General features: G+C 37.4%; 2 protein-coding genes across 8 annotated transcripts in view; one reads left to right on the top strand and one right to left on the bottom strand.

Moving 5' to 3' along the window:
• LOC307113872 (transcription elongation factor A protein 1) overlaps positions 1-6,418 on the top strand; it is a 63,953-nt gene extending 57,535 nt beyond the window's left edge. For all 3 annotated transcript variants that reach the window (XM_079795859.1, XM_079795856.1, XM_079795855.1), the window contains 2 exons: positions 2,046-2,117; positions 4,885-6,418. In XM_079795859.1, the coding sequence (XP_079651985.1) occupies positions 2,046-2,117; positions 4,885-4,893 (81 nt within the window). In that variant the 3' untranslated portion in view covers positions 4,894-6,418. The remainder of the gene's footprint in view (positions 1-2,045; positions 2,118-4,884) is intronic.
• A 1,441-nt stretch (positions 6,419-7,859) lies between these two features.
• Positions 7,860-16,119, bottom strand: part of RGS20 (regulator of G protein signaling 20) — a gene marked incomplete at its 5' end in the record, with an annotated part of 47,134 nt that continues 38,874 nt past the window's right edge. For all 5 annotated transcript variants that reach the window (XM_079795914.1, XM_079795915.1, XM_079795916.1 and 2 more), the window contains 3 exons: positions 7,860-8,851; positions 11,276-11,510; positions 14,156-14,239. In XM_079795914.1, the coding sequence (XP_079652040.1) occupies positions 8,663-8,851; positions 11,276-11,510; positions 14,156-14,239 (508 nt within the window). In that variant the 3' untranslated portion in view covers positions 7,860-8,662. The remainder of the gene's footprint in view (positions 8,852-11,275; positions 11,511-14,155; positions 14,240-16,119) is intronic.

Here is a 16,119-nt window from a genome sequence, read left to right as displayed (position 1 = left end):
CATTCTCTCACCCCATAGGTCCACATTGGTTATCTGTCATCAGGCTATTCTCAGAGGTGCTTCACTCTTTCACTGAGTAGCTCGCCTACTTTCTTCTGTACCACCTGGCTGCTCGTTGGCTAGATTCTTTCCACTTTTCCCCTTTTTTTGTCCTGGGCATTTAATGAAATCATATATGGAACCAAGATGTTTCATTAGTAAAGACTAATAGTAGTATATGCCTTCCATTAAATGTTTTAATTTGTGGTAAAACAGAAATAGAAACAATGTTTGAAAGATGAAATCCAATTATTCTGAGATTTGGGTTTCCAAACATATTTTGAAACATTTTCTTTCTCCGTTTTCTAGTACAGCCTTCCTACATGAAATTTATATCATTTACAAAATCTATAAACATTTCCTACTTTGGACACTATTATCACTTAATGATGTTGGTATTTTATTTTAATTCATTGAATATGTTTTTATGTAAATTTTGATTAATGCTTTAATTTGTTTTAGTTATGTAAATTTTGATGATTTCTTATAAAATATTTTTAAATTATACTTTCTTGTTTATTGTTCAATGCATTTATGTGAAAAACATTCCAAATACTTTTTCTTTAACTTAAAAGAGAAACTTAAATTGTAAAAACATTGAGACTTCCAATTATTATATTGAGTATGATTTTATCATGCTTACCTTTCTTTAGGTCCTGAGAATATTTATTAAACCTTCCCATATGAATGTAATTTTTTGCCTTTTTACTACTACCTCTGTTGTTCTGTTTTTCTAACTTTTCCAGTCTTTTATTTCACTTGAGTATTAATATTACCACATTCCCTAAATATACAGATAGCTAGCAATCAATGTTTTGCTTTTAAAAATTAAAAGCAATATGAAGTACCTACTTATGGACACTTTGGAAAATACAGAAAAATCTGAACAAGAAATTTAAAATTGCCTTTCAATTTGCCATCCAGAAGGAATACGCTAACTATATGAGGTGATGAAACCTCTATACTGTTTGTTGTAATGGCTTTACCAGTTTATATTCCGACCAATATTGTACAAGAGTTCCCTTTTCTTCACATTCTCATTAACATTTGTTATCTCTTGTCTTTGATAATAGCCATTCTGACAGGTATGAGGTGACATTTCATTGTGATTTTGATTTGCATTTTCCTGATTATTAATGATGTTGAACTGTACATAGTATTTCTAATTACCATCTTAGAATAGAGGAGATAACAAGTTTCTAGGTCACAGAACGTGGATATTACCTTGTTGTTGCCTAACTTTTAGAAGCAGTTATATTTGTCAGAATGAAATATGCTTAATTTTCACATCTTTGCTAATTTGTAAGAGAAAATTGGTGTCTTTTAATTAACAGTTCTGTGATTCTTAGTGATGATGAAATTTTTTCGTATTAGTCATTTATAAAAAGTATAGGTGTGACATTAGATAATTTTCTACTTATCTGGAATAAATTAAACATGAAAAGACAAGGAAGGAAGAACTTAGAAAAATGAAGTTTGGAAATGTGTGCTCTTCTGACATTAGCTTTATTTGAACTTGTTTCAGGCTGTTATATATATTCTAGAGGCCCGGTGCACGAAATTCGTGCACTCGGTGGGGGGCTGGTCCCTGCGCCCTCTTGCAATCTGGGAGGCCTCGGAGGATGTCCAACTGATGACTTAGGCCCGTTCTCCTAAGCTGGAAGTCGGACGTCCTTAGTGCTGCTGCAGAGGCAGGAGAAGCTCCTGCCACTGCCCCTGCGCTTGCCAGCTGTGAGCCCGACTTCTGGCTGAGTGGCCCTCCTCCTGTGGGAGCACACTGACCACCAGGGGGCAGCTCGTGCATTGAGAGTCTGCCCCCTGGTGGTCAGTGTGCATCATAGCGACCGGTCGTTCTGCCGTTCAGTTGATTTGCATATTAGCCTTTTATTATATAGGATTTTGTCATACCATTGTGGTTATTATATATTTTCATGTAGAATGTTCTTATTTAGGTTAAACTTTATAGTATTGTAAAAAGTAATATTTTTCACTTGATTTTGCTGCAGGTACAAACTCGTAGTGCTGATGAACCAATGACAACATTTGTTGTCTGCAATGAATGTGGAAATCGATGGAAGGTATGGCGCCTTCTTTGATTCATATTTTACTCATGTATAATACAATGATTTCTTCAGGTCTTTTCATAGTTCTATGTAGATACCTAAATATATACATATGCTCACACTGTTCAATGCTATGGGAGTCTATGACTCACCATTTGTAATGGAATATACTACTTTGTACTCTGTTAGAAATAAAGAATCTTAACTTTCCTACCTTCATTTTGTTTTGGTTTAGGAATAACAGGATTGAATCTTATATGTTTGATTACTGTATCTTAGTCCTGTATATACTATACTCATGCATTTGCTCCCACTCTTGTACTCCAGAAAATTTGTTCATATGTATTACTTCTCTTCATAGATTTTGTTTCTGGAAAAATTACTTAGTTGAAATCCAGTCTAATGGTGTTAGTGTTATTTTAGGAATTACAGATGAGCACTGTCATGGTTTGGTAGGCTTTTCACTAAGCCCTCATATTGCCTATATGCTCTTGAATTAGCCACACACAGGCAAGTTTATGTTACTTCAATGATTCATGCTTGAGTGATTTTTGTGAGCCACAATAATATAATTTAAAATTGGGAGAAGAATTACAAATTTGTCCTAAGATCATTTTTATTGTTGTAGATATGAAGATGTTAGGGTATGGGGTTGGCAAGGTTCACATAGTAGGAATATAGTCTTTGGAGCCAAATAGATTTTTAGTTCCTTTGCCACTTATTCTTACTGAACTATTATTTTATCATATATTAAATGTAAATAATACCTACATTAAAGGTTGTGGTGAAGAGTAGAGGTAATATATTTAAAGTGCCTGATAATTGTTGGTGTTCCAAAAATACTGACTGCTTGTATTAATTTTTGTGAAGTTGGTACAAGATTTTTTTGTTGTTATATTTACATAGACGTTTAAGTCTAATGTTTATTTTTAATTATTCACATAAAGTATTTTCAGGTTAAAGCATTTTCTGAAAATCAGAAGTGAATTAAAAGCCAGACAGTGGGGGAATATCCTCCATAAATATGGAATGGGACTTTGGCCCTAGACACTATTTTAGGGGTTGATACCAATACCCATTTTATTATATACAAAGATTTAATTCTGAGCTGGGAAAGTTACTGGTATTGAGAGTATCTTCATGGTTTGAAATAGTGTCTCCTATCCTGAGTTGGCAGAAGATTTTACATTGCTCTAAGAGGGATATTCCCCCCCACCACCACCACCCTCTTATATTCCCCCCAGTTCTATTGAGCAAATCTGGCTTTTCCAGATAGCTCTCTTAGATTTGTTTTGTATGATGGATTATTATTTTATTAGTAGTAGTAATATTGGGTTTATAATGGTTTGTTTTGAATACAGGCAGTTTGCAGCATAAGTTCTGACATAGTACCTATTAGATTTAAGAAAGTTTATTTTAATATTAAAAGCTGATGCTATGATGGTTTACTCTAAAAGTTCAAATTTGGAATTAATGTTTTTAACCTGAAAACATTAAGAAGAGAGGTTCTTTTTATTATTATTTTTAAAATTAAATTTACTGGTATAACATTGATTAATATCTATATATATATAAAAGGCTAAGCAACCATCCAACCATCCTACCAATAGCTATGACACGCACTGACCACCAGGGGGCAAGTGCTCAACGCAGGAGCTGCCAAGCTGCGGTGACTTGGCAGCAGCGGTTCTCCGGTGATGCACCCCGAAACCAGAGAGTAGGGAGCCCAATTCTGGGGTGCATCACCCAAGAACTGCCCTCTCGCAATCCGGGACCCCTTGGGGGATGTCGGAGAGCCGGTTTTGGCCCGATCCTTGCAGGCCAGGCCAAGGGACCCCACCTGCTAGAGGGACCCCGCTCACTCTGCAGATGCCCTTCAAGCCACAGTGCCGCCCCAGGTGTGGACTGTCTCGCCCAGTCCCTCCCTGTCTCGCCCAATCCCGCCCCGCCAGCCACCTTCTAATTAATTTTCTTTCAATGTGCACCAATCCGTGCACCGGGGCACTAGTTGTTATATAACTTTCAGGTGTACAAGTCTATCTATCTATATATATAAAAGCCTAAGCAACCTTTCAGCCGTTTGATGTGCAATGACCATCAGGGGGCAGACACTCAACACAAAGGCATGGAAACATGGAACAGACGGATGAATCTCAGAGGGAACGGGGAAGAAGAGATTAACCAAAGATCTTATATGCATACTAGAAGCCTGGTGCACGGATTCGTGCACCAGTGAGGTCCCTTGGTCTGGCCTTTGGGGATCAGGCTGAAACCGGCCTGGTGCATGGATTCGTGCACCAGTGAGGTCCCTGGGCCTTGCCTGCGGGGATCGGGCCAAAACCGGCAGTCTGACATCCCCCAAGGGGTCCCAGATTGCGAGAGGGCACGGGCCTCTAGTAATATATAATACATCATCTGTATAGTGTGCTCACCACCCAAAGTCTAGTCTCCTCTGTCATCATATGTTTGACCCACGATACCCTTTTCATCCTCCTCCAAACCCCTTCTTTGGAACCTACCATACTGTTGTCTGTGTCTAAACTAGAGGTTCTTGATTTTTAACAATTTTATACTACTTTAGTTATATATTTCTACTAATTCTAAGTTGGAGAAGTCAAACACTTAAGAAAGGTGATTACTTATATCTGAAAAATATAGCGTCTTTTTAAAAAACATCTCTTTCTTAGCAATATAAAGGATGATGTGTTAAATGGGAGAAGGGATACACCCTATTGTCTGTATTTAATTTTCTTACAAAATATTTCTTCTTTTTTTTTGACAGTTCTGTTGAGTTGGAAGAATTGGGAAAATGTCTGGACCATTGAGAAAATGGATTTTATAACTGGCTTTAAAACTAGGCCAAGGAAGTAGTTTTTCTGCAAGTCAGATTTTTAAAGAAAATGCATCCGTTGGGTTAGTCTTTGTTTTTGACATAGTATCATCCTTTCTTAAATGCCTGTAGTTTCAGATCAGTAGGGAGACTACATAATAATTATATGGTATCTATTTCAATTTTTTTTCATTTTTATAAGTAATTGATATTAAACTTTTATCAATTAAATTTTTGGCAATTTATTTTTACCTTTTTTTCCTTCTTAAAGGAAAATTACCTTAACTTTTTTACAGTCTGAAACACAGTAGAAATGTTATTCTCCTCAGTTAATACATAAGTGAAAATTACATTTTTCCCCTTATTGGCATGTACCTGCAAATATTAAAGGAGGAAAGAGGTAATATAATTATAAGTTAAATAAATGTGGTGTATACTTGACCAGCTTATCTAAATTGTACATAATATTTGAACTAGCATATGAAATTGTTTTTAATTATTATATTCACAAGTCTGGGATAATTAGGTATTATTTTGCATTTGTAACTAACCATGATCATTATTTCTTATTTCTTGTACATGTTTATTTTTCTTAATGGATTTTACTTTTGGAAATACGACTTGGCTTTGTTGGAATCAGTTCAGTTTTGTTTTATGTACCTGTTTGAATTTATAGTATTTTAGTTTTGCAGAACACTGCAGTGGCAAAGAATGAAAGTGTCTAATTATTTTCCCCTCATAGGAAGATATACTGGGAAGGAAATGTTAGCGTTTTAGTATAGTGTAGTTATTATAAATAGCTCATAAGTAGATTTTGATTTGGAAATCTCTACTGGCCAAGGATTAAGTATAAAGATTATATAAATCTTTCCAACTTGAGGTTGATAGAAAGTATTTTTGTTCTGAGTCTAATAAGTTGACCTTTTCTGTTAATTAATGAGGTTGTTGAACAAACTGAATATATGGGCTATAAGGCAACTCGTTTTATAGTACAGATATTAGAATTAGGTTTTACTTTTTGTTTAAGTGTTTACCATTTATTCCATTAGGAATAAGAAAAATTGATTTTCACATAAATTCCTTAGTGTATGCTTGCTCTAGCACATCTTAAAGGCCACTGTTAACAAAGTCCACAACTTACCATGCTAAGTCTATATTCTATCAGACACCTACAGGAAGACCTCAGGACATACTTTCATTCCCCTTTGCTCCCATTTCTCATTGGAAATCAATTTGATATAATACAGAAGGCAACATTTAACGGTCCTTGTTAAGACCCCATATATAAGAATTGGCCCCTGGTATCATTCCATCTTTACTTTGTCAGTTCACAGATTAACTTTTTGTTTTAGCATTTGAAAAGTAAAATGCATTTTTGAAAAAATTGAGTTTTAAGAAGAATAAAAATTAAAATAGTTCCACTTTTAAATTAAGTGATGCATTTTAAAATTTGTAATTCAATAAAGTTTCTTGTTATTAAATTGTATCACATTTTGTCATTTTATTTAACATTGAAGCTTGCTTTTCTTTTTGTTTGCTTGCTTTTCCTCTCCCAACTAGTAAGGTGTTCTTAAAGTACAGTTTTAATTAAGTGATGCCTGCTGGTTTTAAGAAAAAGCTAGTGTTGAACAGTAGTACAGAGGATCTTTCTCTTCTCTTTTTCTGAATCCTTGGTTCTATTGGTTTTAGCTTTGGTGTCACCTCCAAAACTTTTCTGTAGCCCTAGCCAGTTTGGCTCAGTGGATAGAGTGTTGGCCTGTGGACTGAATGGTCCCGGGTTCGATTCTGGTCGAGTGCACATGCCCCGGTTGCAGGCTCAATCCCCAGGAGGGGGCATGCAGGAGGCAGCCAATCAGTGATTCTCATCGTTGATGTTTTTATCTCTTTCTCCCTCTCCCTTCCTCTCTGAAATCAATAAAAATGTATTTTTAAAAATAAAAGGTAACTCCTACTGCTAAAAAAAACTTTCCATAGCTCTTCAAGACTTCCATAGCTCAGTTCTTCACTGTTAGAGTGCTTACTACAGTTAGACTACTTACTGAGTTAGTACTTTAGATGCCATGGGCATGTCTGTCCTTACCTGAATGAAAACTACTAAAGGGCAGGGGTTATGCCTTAATCACAATTATGTCCTCTGTCTAATGAAAAAAATATGAGACCCCTAGGTAAGGGGTTGATGCCTTGAAAAGGAAAAAACACGTTATTCTCTGGAACAGGACTGAACGAGGCAGGAATAGATGCTGATCTATACATATTTATAAGTTACACAGGAAGTTGAAGGGAGTTAGGGACATAATTGTCATTATAGAGTAGGAGGTAAGATGGTTTGCTGAGAGAATAAGGGCGAGGGGGTTAGGTTTGGGGTTTGAACAGAGTAATTCAGAAATCGTCAGGCTGAAGAGCCAGGTGAGGATACACGGGAGAGTTGCCGGTTCGATTCCTGGTCAGGGCACATGCCTGGGTTGTGGGCTTGATTCCCAGTAAGAGTTATACAGGAGGCAGTCGATCGATGTTATGCTCTCACATTGATGTTTCTCTTTCTCCTCCCTCCCTCTTTTAAAGAAAAAAAAAATCAAATTTTTTTTAAAGCACCCCATTTAGGGCTGAAGTATGCTATAGGCTCTTGCCAATTTCTAACCCACTACTCAAACCATTCCAGATTTGGGTGTCTCTCGCAGTCACCTCATTTTAGATGTCTTTCCCATTCATTTTAGTGATGGGTTTCTTCAAGATTTTTAGGTCTATAGACCAGTATTTTTACCAGTAAACTATAAAGTTATTTCATTTGCCTATCATAAAAATAGTGGGATTTAAAAACAAAATCCTCATGTGGGAGCTGAAAGATATCTTGCATGTATCCCTACTTAATCTTCTATTTCCCAAGTATTTGCATGCGAAAAAAGTAAAGATTAAAGTCAAACTCTTGTGCTTTATTTTTTTAGAGTGAAAATGCCTGTATTTCTTTCAAGAATAAAATGGAAATATGCTTCTTTGAAAGTTTTGCTAAGAACATGACCAAGTTGTGAACTTAAAAATTCATTTGTTAGGTTGGCAGATTCTGATAAAATAATGGTAACTTTTCAACAAAATAATTTTCTAAGCACTGCTTCTCTTACCAAACATTGAGACTGATGCACTTCAGAGCACTGTGCTTTACGTTAACCATGGATAGATACACACGCACATATATGCATTACATACATATATTCTCAGATTAAGGGGGAGTCCATTTTTTTTACAAGAAGTGGTCACATCTTCATGAAATGGGAATTTGGGTCCTGTAATGGCCCTGGTAAGTGAAATATTCAAAACTGAGCTTGACTGAAGGAGTAGTTGAGAAACAGCTGAGTGTCTTTTCTTCAGGAAGAGAGTCATCAGGTACTGAACTCTCGCAGAACAGAAGCAGTCCTGGTGCCCCGTGGGTGTCCATGCTCCAGGAGGTGGAGTCTTATAGTGAATCCCTTGCCATTCAGAACATGCCACTGTTATTGTAAATGTAAATATACTATCTTTCTAAGACAGCCATGTCCATTTTTTCGTAAGTTGCACTAAAGGTGGCTGCAATTTACACTGTGAACATGTAGCCTTCTGTGGAAGGAAGCATCTGTTATTAAAATAGCCCCGTATTAGTCCAGCAGAAGACCCTGGCTGCTACCTCTAAATTCCCTGTACTAGACATAGTCCATGAGTCTTTATTATTTTAATAACAATAAATATAGTTGATAACATCCTATGTTTCATCAGATTTCTCAGATAAGGACTGGAGCAAATCTTTATAGACAGCAGAATTCATGAACCGGGGATACGAGTCTCTGTGCATTAAGGTGTAAATCTGAAGTTGTGCATCATCGAATATGTGTTGGGATGGCTCCACCATGTTCCTGTTGATGACTTCTCTGACTCGGGAGTCTAAGCTGACCTGTCAACAGAAACAAGAGTTGTATTAGATACATTTCTCTTTGGAAATCCATCCCCAACTCCCATAGCTTGATCTGGTTTTTAAAAATCCCAAACCAACCAAGGTCACCCAAAAATTGAGCCTGCCAAAGAGAAACAACACCAATGAACAGAGGTTCTCAAATTTCAGTGGCATCAAAAGCTCCTAGAAGGCTCCTTAAACAGATTCTGGGTCCATCTAATGCCTCTTCCAGTATGTCTCCCTCAGTCCTGTCCCACCCCACTGTTGATGGCTCACTGTACCAGCCCCTGAGGCATTGGCGGGGGTAGGGCTGGGGAGCTCCAAGTCACTCTGCCCCCTTATTTGTGAGTTCCCTGGCAGGAGAAGCAATGTTTCATGAACTTTATGTTCTTAGCACATACTAGGAAATAATGATTTTATAACTAGAGCTACAAGGCACTTAGTTTCGAGACCAACCTAACCTAGATTTTGGAATTGAAAGAACAAAAACTCAGAGATGAAAACTTGCTTGATTTCACTCATAATTTCTCTGATATTAAAAAAGGACACTCTGGGGGAAACCTTGGAAGAATCAATATCATGTTAGTGATGCTACCATATAAAATAAAGATACCAGGGGACATCTGTAATACTTTCAACAATAAAAATTAAAAAATAAAGATACCTATAAAAACATTTTGAATCAGAATAAAGGGATAATTTTATTTAAAGAAATGCTTATACTGGTACTATTTTTAAAAAATATATATTTTATTGATTTTTTACAGAGAGGAAGAGAGAGGGATAGAGAGTTAGAAACATCGATGAGAGAGAAACATCGATCAGCTGCCTCCTGCACACCCCTTACTGGGGATGTGCCCGCAACCAAGGTACATGTCCTTGACCGGAATCGAACCCGGGACCTTTGAGTACACAGGCCGACGCTCTATCCACTGAGCCAAACCGGTTTCGGCTATACTGGTACTATTTTTAAACAGTATTAATAGTAAAATGTATAGACTACCTTTTTTGGAAAATCTGATGAAAGTTATGGATATTTTCTCCAGAAAAATGGAAAAAATCTTTCCCAGACTTGGAGCCCATTGTGGGACCATGGTCAAAAGAATTAGAATACACTTGACCAGGGGTCCTCAAACTTTTTAAACGGGGCCAGTTCACTGTCCCTCAGACCATTGGAGGACCGGACTATAGTTTTAAAAAAACTGAACAAATTCCTATGTGCACTGCGCATATCTTATTTTGAAGTAAAAAAAAACAAAACGGCAAAAAAACCCACATGTGGCCCGCGGGCCGTAGTTTGAGGACGCCTGCACTTGACCCTTGAACTGAACACAAGGGGTAGAGGCTCTAACCCCATGCAGGTGAAAATCCATGTATAACCTTTGACTCCCCAAAACTTTACTAATAGCTGAACTGGAAGGCTTATTGGTAACATAAATAGTTGATTAGCACATATTTTGTACGTTATGTGTTTTATATACCACTAGAGGCCTGATGCACAAAATTCTTGCAAGGGGCTCGGCCCTCACAGCCATAGTAGCTTGCCTCGGCCCTCACAGCCCTGGCTTCACCCAGAAGGTCTGGAAGAACATCTGGAAAGTCATTTGGCTGTCTGGTCTAATTAGCTTGTTATGCTTTTATTATTATAGATATTCTTATAATAAATTAAGGTAGAGAAAAGAAAATGTTATTAAATGACAGGGAAGAGAAAATGTATTTACAGTACTCTCCTGTATTTATTAGGAAAAAACCTGCACACTTAAAATCAGGGTTGTTGCCCAGCCAATGTGGCTCAGTGGTTGAGCATCCACCTATGAACCAGAAGGTCACGGTTCCATTCCAGGTCGGGGTATATGCCCGGGTTGTGGGCTCAATCCCCTGTGTGGGGTGTGCAAGAGGCAGCTGATGGATGATTCTCTCTCATTATTGATGTTTCTATCTCTCTCTCCCTTCCTCTCTGAAATCAATAAATTCCTATATAATAAAAGGCTAATATGCAAATTGTCCCCTCAGGAGTTCGACCACCTGCTATGACATGTGCTGACCACCAGGGGGTGGCATGGAACAAAGGAAGGCCTGGCCAGCAGCTGGCAGCTGAGGGAAGGAAGGTGCCGGCTGGCAGCCGGAAGGCCCCGATCGGCCCTGATTGCCTGCCAGGCCTGGGAACCCTACCTGTGCACCAATTTTGTGCACTGGTCCTCATACACACACACACACACACACACACACACACATATATATATATATATATGATTCATTAAAAACAAAACAAAGCAGGGTTGTTCAAGGGTGACTGCACTATGGATAGGAGATAGAGTCACTTCCTATGTTTTGGAGTAGCTGTAACTGTGCCAGGTGACCAAACACGAAAGGGTTCATTTTATCCATGGGCTCCTGGAACAAAACCTTTCGGTAGGTACGTACCTCTTTAGGAGAAAGAATAGAAATGTAGTCTTCATATATTGTCCTTGCCTTTTCCTCAATAATGCTTTTATTAGCTTCTTTTTTCAGTTCCTCACATGCCATCCAGAAAAGCATATTGTCTTCACTGAATTCTGTCCGGAGGAATTCGCGGAAAGCGTTCCTTCCTGCTGGGGTGAGCATCAACTTGTCGAAGGACTGCGCCCAGGCACTGACCTCTTCCAGAGTAGGAGTTGGGCTTTGCAGAGACCAGAAGGAAGGGCAAAAGGGAGCCTTGTTATTGGTAGTCCATCTGGATTTCATCACTAGAAACCTATCTTTTTCCTCTCTGAGAATGAAAATGTGCACTTTGGACCTTTCAGGAAGGGAAAGAGCTGTTTTTGTTTCCTTAAGCCTTTAGCAAAAACACATGAGTTTGATACTTTCACATTGTTTAGCTGGATTGCATGGCTACTGCCCAAAGGCTGGCAAGCCAAATTGCTACAATAACTGCTCAGCACATACTTGTTTATGTCTCAGCACGTCCTGGAAAAGTTTTTAAATTATAGAGGAAAAGAAAAAATCCTATAATCATCTGAGCAAAAACTCCCTAGTCACATGACAGACCTGAATCAGCTCTGACCACACTGACTTCCAGCATAGCAGTGGGGCAGTATCTATTTAGTATGTTTTAACACGCAAAAGAATTTTAAAGAGGACAAAAGAATATGAGTTATATAACTGCAGGTTATGAAGGTTGACAACGAAAACGAGCATCCACGCCTGGCCGGGTGGCTCGGGGGTTGAGCGTCGACCTGTGAACCAGGAGGTCACTGTTCGATTCCCGGTCAGGGCACATGCCTGGGTTGCTGGCTCGATCCCCAGTGTGGGGCATGCAGGAGGCAGCCGACCCATGGTTCTCTCTCATCATTGATGTTTCTATCTCTCTATCCCTCTCCGTTCCTCTCTGAAGTCAATAAAAATATATTTAAAAACAAACAAAAGAAAAACGAGCATCCATGAATTCACCATTTACCTTAAGAACCAGGCCATCACCGATAGCTACGCTTACCTTGACACTACGCTCACACACTGTCCTCTGGGCTCCCCAGGTCTGAGGGAACCTCTATTCTTGATTTTGGGTTTTCCCTGTTCTAGTTGAATTTTTACTTACATTTCATTATACTGAGGTCAGAAAACACAGTCTGTTTAACAATAACCTTTATTATTTCTTTTCCATTCCCTATCCCTCTAGTTCTATGTATGTATGTATCCAGAACAATGTATTTTTTAGTTTAAAAAATATATATTTGTATTGATTTCAAAGAGGAAGGGAGAGGGAGAGAGAGATGGAAACATCATTGATGAGAGAGAATCATTGATCGTCTGCCTCTTGCACGTCCCACACTGAGGATTGAGCCTATAACCCGGTCATGTGCCCTGACTGGGAATCGAACAGTGACCTCCTGGTTCATAGGTCAACCACTGAGCCATGCTGGCTGGGCTAGTTGTTTTTTTTTTTCTTTTAAGTTTATAAAAATGTCTTCTGCAGCTTGCTTTTTCCACCCAACACTAAGTGTCTAAGATTCATGGGTGAGTTCCTGGGCAGGATTCATCTCTAATTTTCCATTCTGTACTGTCCTCATTTGATTTTGGTTTCACTGGTACACTGGCCTCTTAGACATTTGGGTAATTAGACGAGACTCGTGTAATCTTGGAATGATCAATTCCTGAAATGTTTTGTGGAACTAATCTGTGAAACCAACTGGATCCAGTGTTATTTTGTAGGTAGTTGTTATTGGGTTGAATTTTGTGCCCTAAAAAAGACATGTTGAAGTCCTAACCCTCAATATCTCTGGATGTGACCTTATTTGAAAATAGGATCCTTGTAGATGTACTCCATTATGAGGGGTGTTCTTACAAACAGAGACAGATATACACAACAACCCTTTGGCTTAGCAATAACAAACTATTATCATCCCCATTTTACACATAAGGAAGCTGAGACATAATTTGACTGCTAAGTCAAGTGCCCAAGGTCTCAAGGTTCCATTGGCAGGAGGGGTATAGCCAGGACTAGATGTAGGCATTGTGGTTTCTGATGTACCAGCCTGAAGCTTTGGTAGAGAACACATTATACTGGAATATGTAAGATAAAAGCTGTTTTAAGAAACTCATAAGTTGAGGAAGATTTTAATGTGCTTCCCAGACTTTTGAAAATCTGGGTAGGAATAACTAAGATAAAGAATGAAGAAAAATATTGAATCAACCTTTTAGGCTACTTCCCTTTTCTCTCTCAAAATAAATAAATCTCAAAAATAAACATTTAATACAAGACCTATTTGAACGGTGCTTTTAGGATATTGGTTTTGTATTTGCAATTATATAGGCAAAATTGCAAGAAAATATATAAGAATATGTAGGTAAAAGTAAGTCAATTGATACTACAGGTGGAAAAAGAGACAATATTAAAATCTGGCATTATGGAAAGTAATTTATGTGCATTTTCTTAAATTTTAAAAATAATACATTAATGGAAGTATAAATTAATAGTTAAGAAAAAGATGGACTTTTAAAACTTTCCTGAAAACCAATGTGTATGTTTTATTATAGTGTTTTTTAAAATCATACCGAATAAAAATAAAGTAACGTCATATGCTTTGTCAAGAAGCATCCATTTATATTTGAGATTAGCAGGTAATAGATTAATGATGGAACTGATTTTTCTCCCTGTCACACAATGAATTAAAAGGAAATCTGCAGTGAAAATTTGATGCTGAGTTATGACTTAGTATTACTAAATTGCAGTTACCAAAACTATGTGTTCATTAAAACATATAGTGAAAAAAAGTAATAAGATAGGCAATTCTGTCAATTTAGTGAGCTGCACACATGAGATCTTACCTTTCTTCCCAGGTTGGAAGGTCGTCTCTTCTGAGTTCATGGGAAGCCCTCCCAGGCCCTTGTTCTTGGTTTCTAACAGTGAGACTACACAAAACAAGACATTAACCTGTCAGTTGAGACCATTCTTGATCAAAGAAAGCTTTTTAACAGATATTCTAAAGAGAACTCCAGATTACCAAGTGGAACTTCTTTCTTTTCTTCAGTGACCCTGATTGGCTTTCTTAAGCAAACCATATGACAATAAAGTATCAGCAAAAATAAATTACATTTATAATATGGTGGTCTACACTAATCAAGAGAGAGCTTGCATATTTCTTTTCATAAAAACATACCCATTAAGAAATAATAAAAAGGTGAGATTACCAGGAATGTTTTGCTTTTTCTCTTTTTTCCAAATATTTTTATTTATTTATTTCATTTCTTGAACCTTGAAAAAAAAGTATATATTCTCCAGACTTTGTTTGCAGTCAAATGGAGGTTTTATATATTGATAGGTACACATACAAAAGTATCAGAGAGTACCAGGAAAGTAAATCAAAATCTATTGTATTGTTCAAGAGAGTTTAAGTTTCCTTATATATATTTGGTACATAACTTAGTAAATGTATTCCAAGTGTTTTTGTTATTATTGTAAATGGAATTTTCAGTTCTATCTCATCTCCTAACTGGTTATTATTTGTACATATGAAGGCTATTACTTTCTTGAGAGCTTTATTGAACCATCATTTATATATCACAAAGCTACAAGTTTAAAGTGTGCAATTAAGTGGTTTTTAGCATAATCACAAGGTTGTACAACTATCACTGATATCTAATTTTAGAACATTTTCATTACCCTAAAAAGAGGCCCAGCCAGCCCTGGCTGGTGTGGCTCAGTGGGTTGAAGCACCAAAGGGTTGCAGGTTCGATTCCCGGTTAGGGCACATACCCAGGTGCACAGGACAATGCCCAACCAATTGGGCCATACCGGCCAGGGCTTTATTGAATTCTTTTGTGTTTGCATCAGTTTAGCTATAATTCTCTTGGGGTTTCCGGGTATATTCTCATATCATCTGTAAAGAGGGAGAGTTACTTCTTATTTTCCAGTTTTTAGGCCTCCAGTCATTTTCTCTTGTCTAATGTCATTGACTAATGATATCTATAGTACAATGCTAAAGAGTAGGGGTATCATAGACATCCTCACATTGTTTTTGTTTTGTTGTGGGTTTTTTTTTTTTTAATATATTTTCATTGATTTCAGAGAGGAAGGAAGAAAGAGAGAAAGATAGAAACATCAATAATGAGAGAGAGTCATTGATTGGCTGCCTCCTGGATGCCCCACACTAGGGATCCAGCTTGCAACCTGGGAATATGCTCTGACCAGGAATTGAACCGTGACCTCCTGGTTCATAGGTCGATGCTCAACCACTGAACCATGCCAGTCAGGCCTCACCTTGTTTTTGATTTTAGCAGGAATGCTTTTAGTTTCCCATTAATATAAAAATGGATTTTTATCATTGCTTTTGAGTTTACTTTATCTTTCTATCACCACTGTATTATCTTTTCTATTCCTTTTATTACATCTTTCCTTAACTCTCTTTGCACCATTTCGTAAGCCTTTCAGTCTGTTTTCAGTGCATCTGCTTAAGAATTTTCAGTGATTGTGTGTGTGTTGCTCTATTTTTCTTTAAATGCAAAGTCATTAGGAACTCTTCCGACTTGTTGCTTTCATGATGCCAGAGCTAAAAAAATGTCACTAAATAATGGTTCCTTAAAACAAAACAAAAACAAACTTGAGAGGCATCTGGGTGGTATTCTCTCTGCGGGAGAACTAATACTGATTGACTGCCGAGGCTTTTTTTATAAGCAGAAAACATTACTGCACAGTAGGTATGAAAAAGCAAAGAGAAAGTGAAGGATGAATTTGATACAATATTCCTAAAAGAACTGGAAGTTCTATTGTGAACTAAATAAGCAATATTTAT

The sequence above is a fragment of the Cnephaeus nilssonii genome (assembly GCF_951640355.1).
Source record: "Cnephaeus nilssonii genome assembly, chromosome: 18".
Classification (NCBI taxonomy): Eukaryota; Metazoa; Chordata; class Mammalia; order Chiroptera; family Vespertilionidae; genus Cnephaeus; species Cnephaeus nilssonii.
Note: the sequence above shows the minus strand (reverse complement) of the source record. Positions and strands in the feature narration are given on the sequence as shown.